Consider the following 15,503-nt stretch of genomic DNA (forward strand, 5'->3'; position numbering starts at 1 on the left):
TAAAGTATGATCAAAATTTTTTACTCGAAAGACTTTTCTATTTTAGTGATGGAGTCGTAGAGAAATGTTTATTTCCTGTTTTTGTGTGTGTGGAGTAAGCACAATATGCGAAGATAAGAGAGTTAACAGTCAGAGTGGTGTAAGTCATATTTTCCGCAATTAATTATATAACATTATTAATGCAATTAATGTTACGAATTCCACAAAAGACTGTCAATTATAAAAACTTAAATTATGCAAATAAAAAAAAATAGAAATATTACTCTGATAAGAGATTAACGAGCGCAGCAGTACTATAATAACTAAAATACCATAGTAACCAACGCTGTTGCGTTGTAACGGCTTCGAATTGCGTCTCATCTAGACCTGATGGAAGGATTGCAAAATCCCTACAGGTCACAATTTATTGTATGTTCAAAATTTGTTCTCTTTATTGTCTGTATTGTATTGTTTTGTATTCGTTCACTGTGTTTTTTGCGCTTCTGTCTAATTGTGCGTGTATGTACTTGAAATTTTTAAAAATAAGTGTTAAACTATTGAAAGAAAAAATGAACCAAGTCCCAGCAAACAAAACTTCGCAACTATATTGTGAAAACAATTTTTTTTACATGTGGAACTATAAAAGCAACTCTAGCAAAACCTTTTTCTCTAAATGAGGATTAATCGGCTTGCACCACTCTGACTTTAATCTCCTCAAATAAAACCCACGAGCAACTGGCAATTAATGTGCCTTTATATACATGCACAAAATGAGGGGGGGGGGGAGATGGGAAGAATTCAACAAGTCGGTGGATTCATATAACCGAAAACGTTCATTTCGTACAGGCAGGACAGAGACACTGATATTATATACAAGAAGATGCAGGCGAATCCTATAGCACGATTGAGCTTCCACCCGGAGACGCCGAACACCAGCAGCAGGCCTACGACCGTCGTCAGCAACGTGGTCGAGGTGTATGTCAGAGCGGAGCTGTTAATCAAGAGATGTCCTTCGGGTGACATCAGAGATTTTATCAACCACGGGGCGCCGAGGCAAAACAAGATGTCGAATATATTGCTGCCAATCAGATTAGCCATCACCATGTTTCCTAGCCCTGGGATCACGAAAAAGAATAGAATTCAGGTAACATTAAAATAGCACAATATAGATTCACGCAGAACGCATATATTCGTTCTTTTTCACTCGCATAGGAATTAAAATTTAAAGTAGCGATCCACAGATAGTACGCCGTGGTTTTATATATATATATATATATTTTTTTTTTTGGGGGGGGGGGGTTCTTTTCACTTCGTTTAAAGTTACACCAAATGCAGTCTCACTGGGCTAGCGTATCTCAATCAAATAGTCAAGGTGATTTGAGGTTCTATCGAAGTTTTTCGAAACTCTAGTTTGCAAGTGTGTGTGTTCTCAATAAGTTTAGTAATCCCCGATACCGACCGAGGATGCAAAAAAATAGCTGCTGATATTTGCCTGGCAGAAACGTGCTACGCAAATGATTTAAATAGAATTTTTTGCTTCACTTTATGTCAATTGTCTTTGGATTCCATCTTTTGAAAATCTCCCTATTTGTTAAAGAAAAAGGGAATTTCTTTTAGGAAATACTTCTAATTTTATGAAGGATTATTTCCTAAAACGTTCCTTACTTGTAAACCAGTGTATCGCCAGAGGCAATCTACAACCATTCTACCGCCAAAGATATGGCCGCTCGCAACGAATAAATATTTAAAGTCGCTGGTACGAGTTATTTTCGAAGGGGAACGCTTGTGCTTGCGTTGGCGCCTCGATGTTGAGAAACCAACTTCAATAAGATCACCACTTTGACGCCTGCGGAAATCGAACCTAGGACGTCAGATTCGAGTCCATCGCGATGCCCACTCTACAAAGCGGCCGAACAATCATTTCAACGTTACCTACGTTATGCAGGATGTTTTACGGACTGTCCGAAAGGAATAAAAATCTTATAGTTGATTCTAAAATTAAATTAAAATATAGAAACTGATCAGGGAAATTCATTCAGACAAAATCCTGCCGCATGCCAAGGGGTGAAATTCTCGATTTTTTTGTCACTTTTTCACGTGCTAAAATGACAGTCTGAAAGGCAATACGAAGATAGTCCCAAAAATTAGCGAAAATAAAGAATTTCAGTATGGAATATTCAAGAGCAATATGTCTCGAAGAATTTTCTCTTTTATTTTTTCAAATATTACGAGGTAAATTATTTCCAATATTCATATAAGATATAATATTGCGTCTTCATATAAGACGCATATTTTACTAATAAATGTATAAAAAATTTACATCTTTTTTATTGAAGACCACCGTAACAATACTGTTTAAATTTTTTTTAATGTTTTCCGCAATTTCCATTTTAAGGTAGTGACGCAATCGCAGACTTTTTTTTCTTTTGCTGATCATTTTTCATATTTGAATGTAATTTCAGGATGAAGTAGAATTTTAATTCTTTCCGGCCATTCTTCGTGAAACAATAAGTATGTAATAAAAAAAAGAGAGCAATCGATTGAACTTACCACTTCTAGCTATGATGATGCTGGATAACATTTCCGGCAGGCTTGTCCCGATGGCAAGAAGCGTCAGTCCAGACACGCTATCTGGAACACCCAGCGTATAACCTGCGAAGAAGCAACGAATAGTGGAAAAGGTGTCTTCGGAATATTTATGATTGTACATTTCGTGGAAATAAAAAAAAAAAAAGAGAAAGAGCACAACCTACCTATGATAGTAACCATCCAGACGCAAATGTAAGAAACGGCTCCTAGCCAAACTGTTGAGCTGAGGAACGTGAGTACGTAGAATTTTTGCCATCCGGATCTTCTGCAGTCGGGTATGGTGAAGAAAAAGAGTAAGGAAGCCGGCCACATAACGAGCCACCAGAAAATCGACCAGAACCCATTATTCGATGGCAGAGAGAACGGAGACGCTGTCGGTAAGCTTTCCAGCATTTCACCTGTTCGCAGAATTAAGAAATAGAATACTGTAACGTCGTTTGATTTTGGAAGAATCCCGAAAGAAAAACATTAGTTAATGTTCACAAAATTATATATATAGTGCCATCATCACCGAAACAAAAACGAAGTTTTATCAACATCGTAAATGTTACTTAGTATTGGTGCTTCGTCCTTGTTGCTCATCATGAGAACGCCTTTATTCGTGGCGTCTTGTTTTATTCCCGTTGCTATGTTGAAGTCAACGCTGTAGCTGTCCCTGATATCGTGCTCGACCTTTGCCACCGACGACGTCGTCGGCGCATCCTTAACTTCGGAGATATACGTAGCTGAAGTTTCATCAACTTTGTATTTCGTCTCTTTGCTGATCAGAGACGTCGACTCTTCGCATTTACAGCAGCTGAATAATTTCTCCAGCTTCGTCTTCAATGCTTTCATCTGCAACAGAAAGTAAGTACAGGGCGTCCATAATTAAAAGACCCTATTTTAAAGTAGCCTACAACAGGCGAAACCAATCATCAGAAAAGCGTGAAATTTTGTGGAAGACTTCAAGAAGTGATAGGAATTTGTTTCGGGGGAAAAAATTAGTTGCACATGTCACCACCAGAGGGTGCTTCACCTTGAATACCTGTGGTAAACGTGTAAATTTACATGATGTCACGCAGCAGCTGCTATTAAACCTAGAAACATTCGCAGAGATCTTGTTTTTCAATGTGTTTGCTGCTCACAATGACGATAAGTTTACGAGATCGCGATTTCTTGGTCAAATTGTTTTACCAAAACAGCATTTCCGCAGTAACTGCTCTGCGGAAATATCGGATTTGGAAGAGGATTCGAAAAGGTCCAATAAATGTTGAAAACCTTTGGAGTATGACAACGAAATTTGAAATCACAGGATCGTTAGCTGTTCGACCTGGAAGAGGAAGAAACCCCGTTTCTATAGACGCAGTACAGAAGGTTTCGCTTCATGTGGAAGAGCTTAAAATTTTCGTGGTAGTGTCAGGCGTTGCATTGGAAACGTTCAACTGTTCATAAGATCATGCGGAATATCCTCCGATATTATCCGTACAAACTTTCACTTGTGCAGCGGTAGCTTCCACATGTGACGCTCGACTTCGGTTCTCACTGCAGTTTCTAGCTCGCATTGAGGCCTTGGAATATCCTCTGGACAGGCGAAGCTCATTTTCACTTGGATGGTGCAGTCAATACTCACAACTGCCGAATTTGGGAACCAAAAAATTCGCACGCTATCTTAGAGGTTCCGTTGAATTCACCAAAAGTGACGGTATGGTGTGGATTTACTGCTGCGTCATTTATTCTCAGTTCCTACTTCTACAAGTTACGTTCTACAGGGCCAGTGACGTGTTCTTTCACCGGGAAGCGATATGCATTGCTGTTACAGCGCGAAATTGTTCCGACTCTGCAAGAACATCACTGCCTTGCAGACACAATCTTTATGCAAGACGGAGCTCCTCCACACATTGCAGTGTGTGCTAAGAATGTTCTTAAAACACATTTTACAGAAGAACTTGTCATCAGCCCTAATCTATGGCATCCCCGGACTTTAATCCGTGCGATTTTTGGCTTTGGAGGCATTTGAAACGTCTGTTAAGTCGTTACAATCCAAGAACTTTTACCTGACCTTAAAGGCAGCATTTCACTCCACGTGCTGAACATTTTCCCGCACACACTTCTATCAGTTGTGGAACATGCCATCTTGCGATTTCACATTGTAACTGAAAATGATGGCCATCATGTGGAACATGTTTTATTGCAATAACAATTGTAAAAGTGTTTTAAAATTATAAAAGTGTTTAACAATTGTAAAAGTGTTTAAAAATTGTAAAAGTGTTTAACAATTGTTAAAATTGTAAACATTTGCTTAAATGTGTCATTTCTTAATAAAACGCCCTCTGGTGGTGGCATGTGCAACTAATTATTTCTCAATGAAACACATTCCCATCACTTCATGAAGTTCTCCACAAAATTTCACGCTTTTCTGATGACTGGTTTTGCCTGTAGGCTACTTTAAAACAGGATCTTTTAATTATGGACGCCCTGTATTTATATCGTACAGACAATGTGCGAAGTAGCCGGTTACTTCTTTACGTGTCCGGAATTCTGACATCGGCCATAGAACATATACAGTCGACGCACGTTATAATGACCATGCGTTATTGACAATACCTTATTTACAACAACCAGTGCGATAAGTCTCAATTTTTTTTCCAATTTATCTTATGTTATTTTTCACATCCACTATCACGACCTACAAAGATCATCCAATCCAACACAACGTCCGAACCCAACCTCTTTTTTTTTGCGAAGTAATGTACAAAATTTGTCATTAAATTTGTTTGATTTGGAGAATTCTGTATATGCATTACAATATCATAGCTGCCAAGTCTCCCGAATTTTAGCTTCATCGCTCGACCTCCCGAAAAGTTCTTAAATCTCCCGAATTTTTACAAAAATCACAAAAATCCCTAATTGTCCCTAAAAATTTCCTACTTCATTAAAAAAAATCCCCGCTTATGAAAACAATCCCTAAGCAATTTCTTGTGGGGCATGAAGCCTCTTTTTTTCCCCTTTCGAAATGACGTCACACGTCGTAAATGGGTAAATTCTCTTTTTAAGGAAGTTTTACAAACCCTCTGATGGTAACAAGAAAGTTGTTTGTCTTATCGTGCAGGGAAATGGCTTAGCAGCCAATAGTCCTGGATAATAATTGAAGATTATAGTGACGCGCATATGGTCAAAATTTCTTTTGTTGAAGTTACGTACGTGCGATATAACAAAGCATGAATAATGATAAGCAAAAACATATTTAATCAATTTTAAAGATACTTATTCCGATGAATTTCCTTTCATCAAACGTTCCAGAAGAGGGCCGACTTTTCCTTTTTGTGCAAGTTGTGTTACAGACATAAACATCGGTCATGGGAAGACTGACATCATCACTCACGTGAAATGAAAAAAAAAAACATCAAGCAAGTGTCACAAAAAGTCAGTGTTCTTCAAAAATTGACGGTGCTTTCCTTCATCTTCCGATGATTTTGGCGCAGAATGTTTGTTCACAGCGTTTCTGATTGAACACAATATTTATTTTTACATCATTGAAGTTTTGGCCTCCAATTTCACTTGTTTTTTGCGTAGGAATTTTATTCCCAAGGGTTTAACTTCCATGTGTGTAAAATCCTTATTTTAATTTGACTTCAGTTTTTGAGTAGGGATTTTAGTCCCTACGCTTTAACTTTTATGTTTGGAAAATCCCTATTTTATTTGGAAAAATCCCTATTGTATTTATTAGGGAGTGGTTTTAGCATAAAATATGGGTTTGCGTGAAAATCTCCCGAATTTTCATTTTCAAAAGTTGGCAGCTATGCAATATTGTTTATATTATTTTGAAACCTGGTGTATTTCCATTGCAATTATAACAAAATCATTAATTAGTTTTTTATTCCTTCTAAATAATCATGGATATATGGGAGCAAATTTTTTTTGTGTAACTAAATCGATATCACGACCTCCCAATATAACGTCCTTTTTCGATGGAACGATGTTATGATTCGATCGTTATAACGGACTTCGACTGTATTATTAATGCAACGGATATAACAAAATTCCGTCCGCTATTGTGAAATAGTCTTTTAATCAGTGTGTTTCAAAGAATGTCGTTTAAAAATAGCTTCAAGTATTAATATTGGCTGATTCCGAAATGAATGATATGGTACCTTTTTGAGACAGAAGGTTTCAACTGCGGAATTGCAATACATGATAACTATATACATTCCAAACATTATTAAGAGTATCAACGCTTCATACCTAAAGAAAGAAATCAAAATGTCTCAATAGTTAATAACACTCTCAAGTCTATACAAAGTTTTTCTAACATGGAAAAATTTAGCTGTTCTTAATTAATTTTTGGTTGCTGATTCCAGATCTGACCTTAAAAAATGGCCATCACGTCTAGATTTTTTGTTATACAGTCTAATCCCGTTATAACGAACTCCAAGAGACAGTAGAAATTACATCGTTATAACGAAATTTCGTTATAAAGGAATTCCAGGTTTTTGCATTATTCCTATGTAAACTTGTTTGAGGATTAGAAAAGTGTTCGTCAAAACGAGGTTTTTTCCGCTATAACGGTATTCGTTAAAGCGGGATTCGACTGTATATTATTTAATTGTGAACATCTTTCAGAATATGATATGAAATGATACTAGAAATCATATTTCTCTTTTTTGCCATCCAAGAGTTGGGGGAATGGCAACACTGATTTTATCTCTAATTGCAACCGGATTCTCGGTTTTTTAATTGAAAGAGAAACGCGGGCTTTTTGTGTTTTATGTACAACCTTTTACTTAAAAAAATGGAGCTAAGGCCCCTTTCACACGGAGCGGATGCGGACGCGGGTCCGCATACCCTTTCAAACGAGAGCTGAAGATGCGAACGAATCGCCCGCATCTTTAGTTCGAAATTCGTGCATAAAAACTGTTTTTTCGCAATTTTTGTAATTATTTTTCTCCTTCACCCCTGATTCAGTGCCCATAGGCAGCCTAGAGGCATTCTTTGGTGGTTTAATCTAGAGCCACATAGAATATGGGAATAAAGATGTCTTCATTCCGATCCTCACAAGTAGTCGATGGGAGAAAATGTCTTCAAATATTTTCAAAATATTTTGAAAAAAAAAATCCGTCTTTTCGGATAAAAATGGAAGAAAAATTCCAAAAACATCCAATGTTCGAAAAATCAAATCCAAAAACATCCCCAAAACTTTCGATGTTCCAAAAAAAAGAAAAAAAAATTCAGGAGATATCAAAGAATTTGCAAGTAGTAAAAAAGGGGAGGGGTAGAGACTTTCAAAATGCCTGTGCTTAGAAATATTCACATCACAATTCTGTCTTAGGCCGGGATTACACTATAAAAGTTCGTTTATAAAACTTGAAAAATGCAACCAATAGGCGGATCAGTTAAGTTCTCTCGAATGTAACAGATGTGTTTATTGGTTACATTTTTCAAGTTTTATAAAATAACTTTCATAAACCTTTTAGAGTGAAATCCATCCTTAGATTAGTCTCACTTCTGAAATATAAAATTTCATTTTTTCAGTTTATAGACTGAATATCGAGTAAAATAAACTTGTAGGTATCGGGGAACCACCAAAAATATTCAAGTGCTAGGGTCTTCAAACGACTTAATCCGGCCCTGAGTGAACACCTTCATACGTGGATAACATTGTTCAATAAAAGTATTTTTTTTAAAGTTTAAAAAAATTAACAGATTAAAATTTAAAAAAAATAATAAATATTTAAAATAATATTTCAAATATTTATAATTTTTTAAATAATTTTAAAAATTTAAAAAGAAAAAAATTAAAATTTTTAAATTAAATTTAAAAGTTATTAAAGTATGTAGTCAATTAAATATTCGTAATGAACAGAACGGCTTATAGTTTTTGTCCCGTCTGTGGCCGTTGTTGACAGGTTTTATTGTATAAAATTGTGAAATATGGACGAAAGGCAGTTGAAGTTGCTATATCTCCATCTCAGAAGGAAACGGAGGGATAGACGTATGTAGGTACATTATATTAATGAGCAGGGACCATCATATGGTGTTTTTAAGGGTATTTATGGCAAATAATTAAAAAAATTCCGTGAAAAATCACCTTCAAAAAGTAGCCAAAGATGCGGACGAATTCGCTCCGCATCCGCATCGTGTGAATAGCTCCGAATAAACCTATTGTCAAAACTTCTATGTGCGGAGCCCGCACTTAGGTTTTGACACATGCGGACGACGTCCGGACCCGCATGAATATTTCCTAGGTGCGGAGATTTTTCGGCTCGTCTGAAAGGCGCAGTATATTCCAATTGTTAAAACTTCTTCCGGACCCGCATCCGCTCCGTGTGAAAGGGCCCTAAGTCAATATGTCGTCGAAATGAATTATTTTTATGAAATACTAGAAAAATGAGTGTAAATTTCGTTTTGTGTATACATGCATGTGTAAGAAGAAAAAAAAAATTCTATTTCATATATAGCGATGTATGAATATGATAAAATAACTATCGTAATAAGTGTATTATAATTTTTTATTAAGAATATGTTAATTATCTTAATTTTGATGATGTGTAAGTTTTTCATAGCGTATGTGTATTTCAAAAAATGATCATCATGCATACAGAAATAACTACGTGAAGGATATTTTTTACATTCGTATTTGAATTCAGCACACCCCAAAATTAGTCTAGAGAAAAGTATTTCTCTCTCATGTTATGAAAAAAAAAGTAAAAAATTGTTGACCAGTGTTATTCTTAGAGTTTTGATTGTCATCATTATAAATTTTTGGTAAGAAAAAGACTCCAATCGCAACCAACCGCGGATCCAGATGTGTTGCGGAATGGCTACTAGTTGTGTGAATTCGTAGTATTTTCCCGTAAATTACAGGAAATGTTTTGACATACTATCCAGCTTTTGGGAGGGCGCCCGAATGGCGTGGTGCGCGTCTACCACCGTGAAGGTTGCTGTCATGGTCCCAGGTTTAAACCCAGGGAAGAATATGGATAAGATATTTTGCTATAACGAGCTTAAAGCGACCACCGATCGTACATAATCGATCGTACACCGATCGATTGTACATAAACACCTGGCTTCGTTTCCAACCCAACTCGTTAATGGCAATAAATTGTAATATGGCCAAAGTTGGTGCTTGGTGAAGTAGCTTTTGGGACGGGCGATCACACCCCCCCCCCCTTTCGCCCCTGGATACGCGTCTGATTCCAATTCAACTATACGCCCGCACGCTCTGATAGCGTTTGATCTGGTTTATGTATCTTAAAAAAAAAATTTTCCCTTAGATTTGTTCCGAATTCGATGATCTCTAGAGATATTTGGCGCGAATACATGGCCAAGTAAGTACAGGCAGCTGGAAAGTACTCGACGCATTATGGACATGCACTTTGAGTGAATATTAAGTGAATTATTTTGATGAACAAAATGCTATTAAAAGATACACATGCTCTCCAATAGGGAAAGCATTAAAAAAGCGTTTTCTGTTATCTTTTTTTTCCTTTCTCTTTTTTTTGGAATTATCGTTTCTTGCAGCATTTGTTGTTTAGACCGAAATTATCAGTTTATTGGTTATGAATTGGGGGGGGGGGGGGGGAAAGAAATGTCTAGAAAATGGATCATCTCTCACCAGGTGACGATGGTATCAGATATGATGATAGTCAATACAGCAATAGTCAATAAATAAACCGTCGTATCCCTCGTAACTGGGTACCAATCGATATCGATGCTCTGCAGATTGAAGGTATATTAAAAAATTTTTATGTAAATAAAAATGAAAAGTGAAGCATAAAAACTATTGGTTCGAATAATACTATAACTTAACACACAACGAAGAATAAAATTGAATATTGTGTAGAATTTAGTAAAAATGTATGCTTTCAAAATTATCAGTTAAAACTTTCAAAACCCTGAAACAGTAATACAAAACGCGTTCTGGAGTGAAATTCTATCGCTATTGCGGGGCCGTAACTAGGATTTCTGTTGAAGGGGTGGGGAGCAAACATGATTTTGCCGCCCCTACCACTGTAAAGTTCAATGATTTTATAATAGTACTAGCTATAATACCCGGCGTTGCCCGGGTTTTTTTCAATGAGGCTTTTTTGGATCACCTGATATCACCCTCTTTCTTTGAGGGACATGCAAACCGTGTCCAAGTTCACCAATATGGCGACTTCCTACGCGACTCATGAAATAAACAAATCTAGATTTAAAGTAACGTAAAAAAAATATATATATTTTTTCTTTTTTTTAAAGGGTGCTAGGTATTTCGATCCCCCCCCCTTTTTTAACTTCAAGTTATCCATCTCTGCCTGTTTCTGCTTCAAAAAATGCTTAATTAAAGCTGTGGAATTTTTTCGATGTACGATGGACCCATAATTAATTTTAAAACAACCTAAACTGTATGAGTTGATGCAGTTGAATATCAGAAGATAATACGGAGACATTAATTTTTCATGCTTGAGAAGATATAAATAAAAAGTTGAAATCAATGTTATTGCATTGGATGTTCAACTCAAAATTAGGTCCGGCTAATTACTTCATATTCAATTTCCTGGGCTTAGTATATCTCTAAGCAAACACAATATTTCAGAAATCGGGAATTCTATACAATTTTTAAAATTATTGATGTGGCGGAAAACCCCATCAAATTTCCGCATTTCTACAGTAAAATCGGCAATTTTGACAGTGATTTCTATGAGTCTCACCCTTTTCCTGACCCTCAAAGCGATGCTGATGATGATTATGACGTCTATTCAAAAAGCCTCACTACTGAGAGTATTGAAATGTAATTGTATTGAATAGTATTGAAAGTATTGGCAAACCATTATAAAGGCATAAACTATTATACATATACTAACAGGATTAGAAAAGTGACAAACCATTGTAAAGGCATATACACGTCTGAAACGCATTGCTGGGGAACCATGGTAACCAAAGTAAACGTTCGGAAAGTGATTGTTGAGGCCCGAAAACCATTGTTGCCTTACAGTTTTGTGCCCCTTTGGGGCACTTACAGAAAATCAATTTTATATATATAGATTTTTGTTACCTCTCGAAATTTGCCACCCGGAGCAGTTGCTCCCCTTTGCCCCCTTTCCTCTTCCCCTTTAGTTTCGGTACTGTCTATTGAATAACTTTCAATAAATGCATGTATTTTTTCATGAACTTTTCATTCCTACTTGTATCATGAGATGAAGGTTGATTATTTCAGCATAATATAAATTATTAGCAAAAACAATCAGAAAATGTCCCTTATTTCGAGTTGATTTGCCGTCTATCCAAGAAAAAGAGACTCGGTGATGAGATTTACCTTTCCCCACAAAGACACTCCAGCCAGTCCCGTCACTCCCAGAACGTTGAAAATAGCGGATCCGACCACTGTGCCGACACCGATGTCACCTTCAGTGATGAATGACCCTGCCAGTATCGATAGAAGAGACAAAACACTAATATGAGAATCATCCATCATTTCAGAAATTGTCGATTCAATACAAATCGTGATCCACGTACGTTAAACTAATGATATTTGAGTGGAGAAAAAAGAATCAGTTTTTAACTCATCCGAATTCATCCAAATTTCCGGGACATCTTAATGTTACCACAGAAGAGAGATTTATGCAATAAAAACATTCAACTTTTGACCACCAGGTGAAAAAGTGGCGCTTTTTATTGCATCCCCCCCCCCTTATGGTTTATGTATAATATAATAGTGGATATACAAAGTTTCAATGAAATACCGGAACGGGCTCTATATAGGTCTGAGCAATGTCAGTACACTGAAACTGCTCAGACCTATGTAGCTCACTACGGGAATTTTAATTATTTATATAACGTTATCACACGTTATCAGTCAACCAAGTCCGTAGTAGAATCGTGTTAATTTTACCGATTATTGAAGAGAACAACTCTGGAGATGAAGTCCCTATGGCCATGAACGTTGCTCCTGCGACATCTGGCGGCAGTTTCATACCTGGAGGATGAAATGAAACCCTAAATATTCATTTATTTATTCCCGTAGAGAATGAGAAAAATCGCCTATTACAAGACAAGAAATATTCTGAGTTTCTGCAATTAATGTGGAACAGTAGAGAGCAAAACTGAATGAAAAGGGGGATTACTCACGTGTGGATATGATGTCTAGCGACGGTAGGAAATAATCGTCGCATAGTACGCCGAGCATGGCGCACGTGTACAACATGAGCAAGAAATGGATGATGACCCCGCCTTTGCGACGTTGCTCTTGGCTGAAGAAATCGTCCGGGAACGAGTCGATGCTCGGTGGCACGCACGTTTTCTCTGATGATGCCGGATCACTTTGGAGCACGTGGCGTCCCACTGCATATGCAAAAGTCTCGTTAGCATTTTGTAAAATTTCAAATATCACTCTTTTTTTTCCTTCCCCCTCCCCCACTCGCTCTTTCTGTGCGAATGCTCCATAAAAAAAATGTGACGACTCTAGACCAGTGTTTCTCAACCGCCGGGCTCTGATATCATTCATACCGGGCCGCGAGCCGTTTCATTTTTCCTCATTCATTTTCCGTTGGTCGTGTGTTTGGGCCTTCGGCTCACAAAAATGAATGAAACTGGGCCGCGGGCTTGAAAATTGAGTACCACTGCTCTAGACCAGTGTTTCTTAACCTTTTTTTGCCCCTGGCCCCCTTTGAGCCATATTTTTTTCTCGTGGCTCCCCTGTCGTACCCAGAGTTTTCAACTCTCATCTAGAAGCAAGACACTTTATACGTATTGAAATGATTTTTTTCTGTGAATTTATACTGAATGAAAATTTTGTAAAGAAACTTGGCCTCCAGACCAGTAGCCTAGAATTTATTGATCTCCCCGCTAGTCCGAGTTCTATCAGGACCGTCTCAATATCATGGGGCTCCCCTCCTTAGGCAAAGTGATCTATGGTAGTCCCATACTTTAGCTGGAAATAAACAGCCTACATATTTCCTATTTATTTTCAAAATTAATTGTGCTATACAAAATATCATAAGGTAGGGTCACTTATGGGCATGAGGCCCCTCACAAGAGTGGGACTGACAGAGCTACAGCACGGGGCCTAATATGGTTTCCATCATTTTTTTTGTTTTTCATACAATAAATTTCATATAGGGGGTCTGAAAAATTTAGCCGGGGACTTGAGAAAAGCCCCGTCCTAGGGAACTTGTTGCAAAATGTAGGCGGTGAGGCCTGGGTGGGTCCATGCCCTAAAGAAGGCCCTGGTTTTATGGGTGGTTTTGTTGGATTCTCTCTCTCACTGTAAGTGTTAGTCACTAATATAAAAACTTTATTTCTTCACACCTTAATTTTTCTTCTCAGCTCTCCAAACCACCTGTCATGCCCCCTTCTCCATTTTCTTCCGTGGCCCCCCTGAAGTATCCCAGTACCACAAGGGGGCCATATGGCCCCCGGTTGAGAACCACTGCTCTAGACCACCCAGACCACTATTACTAATGTGCCCCAGAGCGGTGAAAGCCGCCTCCACCGCTGTATACGACGCGTATGAATCAGATCCTTGACTTCAGTGTCTATTCCCCTCAACTACTCGGCTTCAATTTGGTGTTCCGAAAAAAAAAAATCAATATAACGATCGCAATCGTAAAAATCGGTCACCGCAACTACCGGAAGTGTGCATGTGTACCTAACAGTCTGGGTGCTTTTCTATTGTTCTTTGTGAATTTCAGTGCTGTCTCATCTTTTATTTTTCAAACTATAAACTGTAATGGTTGAATATTTGTACCATTTTGGGTTCCGTTGCTCATTGTGGCGAGACTTCTAAACGAGGAGATCAGCTCACATTCTTTCCTCGAAGTTGGAAACCACAGAAAACCAACTCCACTGAATCAGGGAAAGAAGCGTTGTCCGTTAGTTTACGCTGTTTTTTCCCAACTTTCCTCCAATTTTTGAATTCTAATATATCTGCGAATATATAAACGTGGAGGTTGTTTTCTTTGCCTCAGGAAAGCCAGGGCAACAACTTTCTAATCGGGTTTTTTTTTTTAAGACAGGGTGCCCGTATAAAATGTCCATATAAAAAGTTAATTTTTCTTATTTTGATAACTACACAATTGCAACATGAATGGCGAATCTGAGTACTACATGTTATTTGGGTACTTTTTCCCAACTGTAAGTATACCTCTACGATCACCAGTAAAATGCGGCAAAGGAAATTGATATTGAGAGTCACCAACGGATAAGTCAGGGGGAATTAAGTTATCAATGTAAACAAAACAAAAAAAAGAAATACTTTATCTTCTATTATATATTAACCGTACGTAATTTTTTTCAAGTTAAATTAGGCAAAGGGAAGGGAAAATATATTTTCGGAAATTTTTCCCCCCGTTTTAAAATTGTCGCAAAGGATTGTTGTCCACTCTGCAACTTCCTGCGGAAGAACAAGTTGTTTTAAAATCCAGTCAGGCGAGGTTAGACTGAGATCTCAGTCCCCCGCTGTTGCGATTCGTCAAAGAAATATCTCTTACCGTGGTTGGGAGGTCGGTCTTCATTGAGATTCGATCGAGTGAGCAACGTAAGACCAGCGACGAACAGGTAGAAACAGGGCAAAACATACAGAAAACGGAATTTTCTGTGAGCAGTTCTAGCGTTTCGGAAACCGGAACTCTTTTCTTTGTCCATCTTTTTTTTTTTATCACTTTCACTAAATATTTTCTTTTCTTCTTCCTAAGTTATTTATTATACAATTCGAACCCCGAAACGACAGACAAACAATCGATTCGTTGAGCTCAAGAGAGGAAATATGTTTGCGATCGGTTTTATTTGTGATCGAACATACTTCTCCTCTCTACCTATCACGTGCTCGCTCACCTCAAAACATGCACCTTATCATAACGAATGTTTTTCCGCATTTGGGAAAATGTTATCGCTCCGAAGGAGAACTTTCACCCGTTTCTTTCCCCCTTTTTAAATAGCGACATCATTTCGCAACCTATTTATGAGTCTACGTCGCCCGA

The 15,503-nt window shown here is 37.6% G+C and overlaps 1 protein-coding gene across 1 annotated transcript; it reads right to left on the reverse strand.

The window, feature by feature from the left end:
• LOC149086474 (sodium/potassium/calcium exchanger 5-like) lies at positions 1-15,400 on the reverse strand. The gene is made up of 10 exons (XM_089255806.1): positions 15,015-15,400; positions 12,655-12,867; positions 12,419-12,502; positions 11,843-11,949; positions 10,160-10,260; positions 6,699-6,789; positions 3,120-3,402; positions 2,733-2,966; positions 2,530-2,631; positions 1-1,094 (listed from the first exon to the last, which is right to left on the reverse strand). Exons 1-10 carry the CDS (start codon positions 15,166-15,168, stop codon positions 778-780), a joined length of 1,686 nt encoding a protein of 561 aa, XP_089111932.1. The 5' UTR covers positions 15,169-15,400; the 3' UTR covers positions 1-777.
• Between the last annotated feature and the right edge of the window lie 103 nt (positions 15,401-15,503).

This window comes from Pholcus phalangioides, unplaced genomic scaffold (assembly GCF_987345545.1).
Source record: "Pholcus phalangioides strain wild (caught in Gottingen) unplaced genomic scaffold, Ppha-v1.0 ptg000004l_1, whole genome shotgun sequence".
Taxonomy (NCBI): domain Eukaryota; kingdom Metazoa; phylum Arthropoda; class Arachnida; order Araneae; family Pholcidae; genus Pholcus; species Pholcus phalangioides.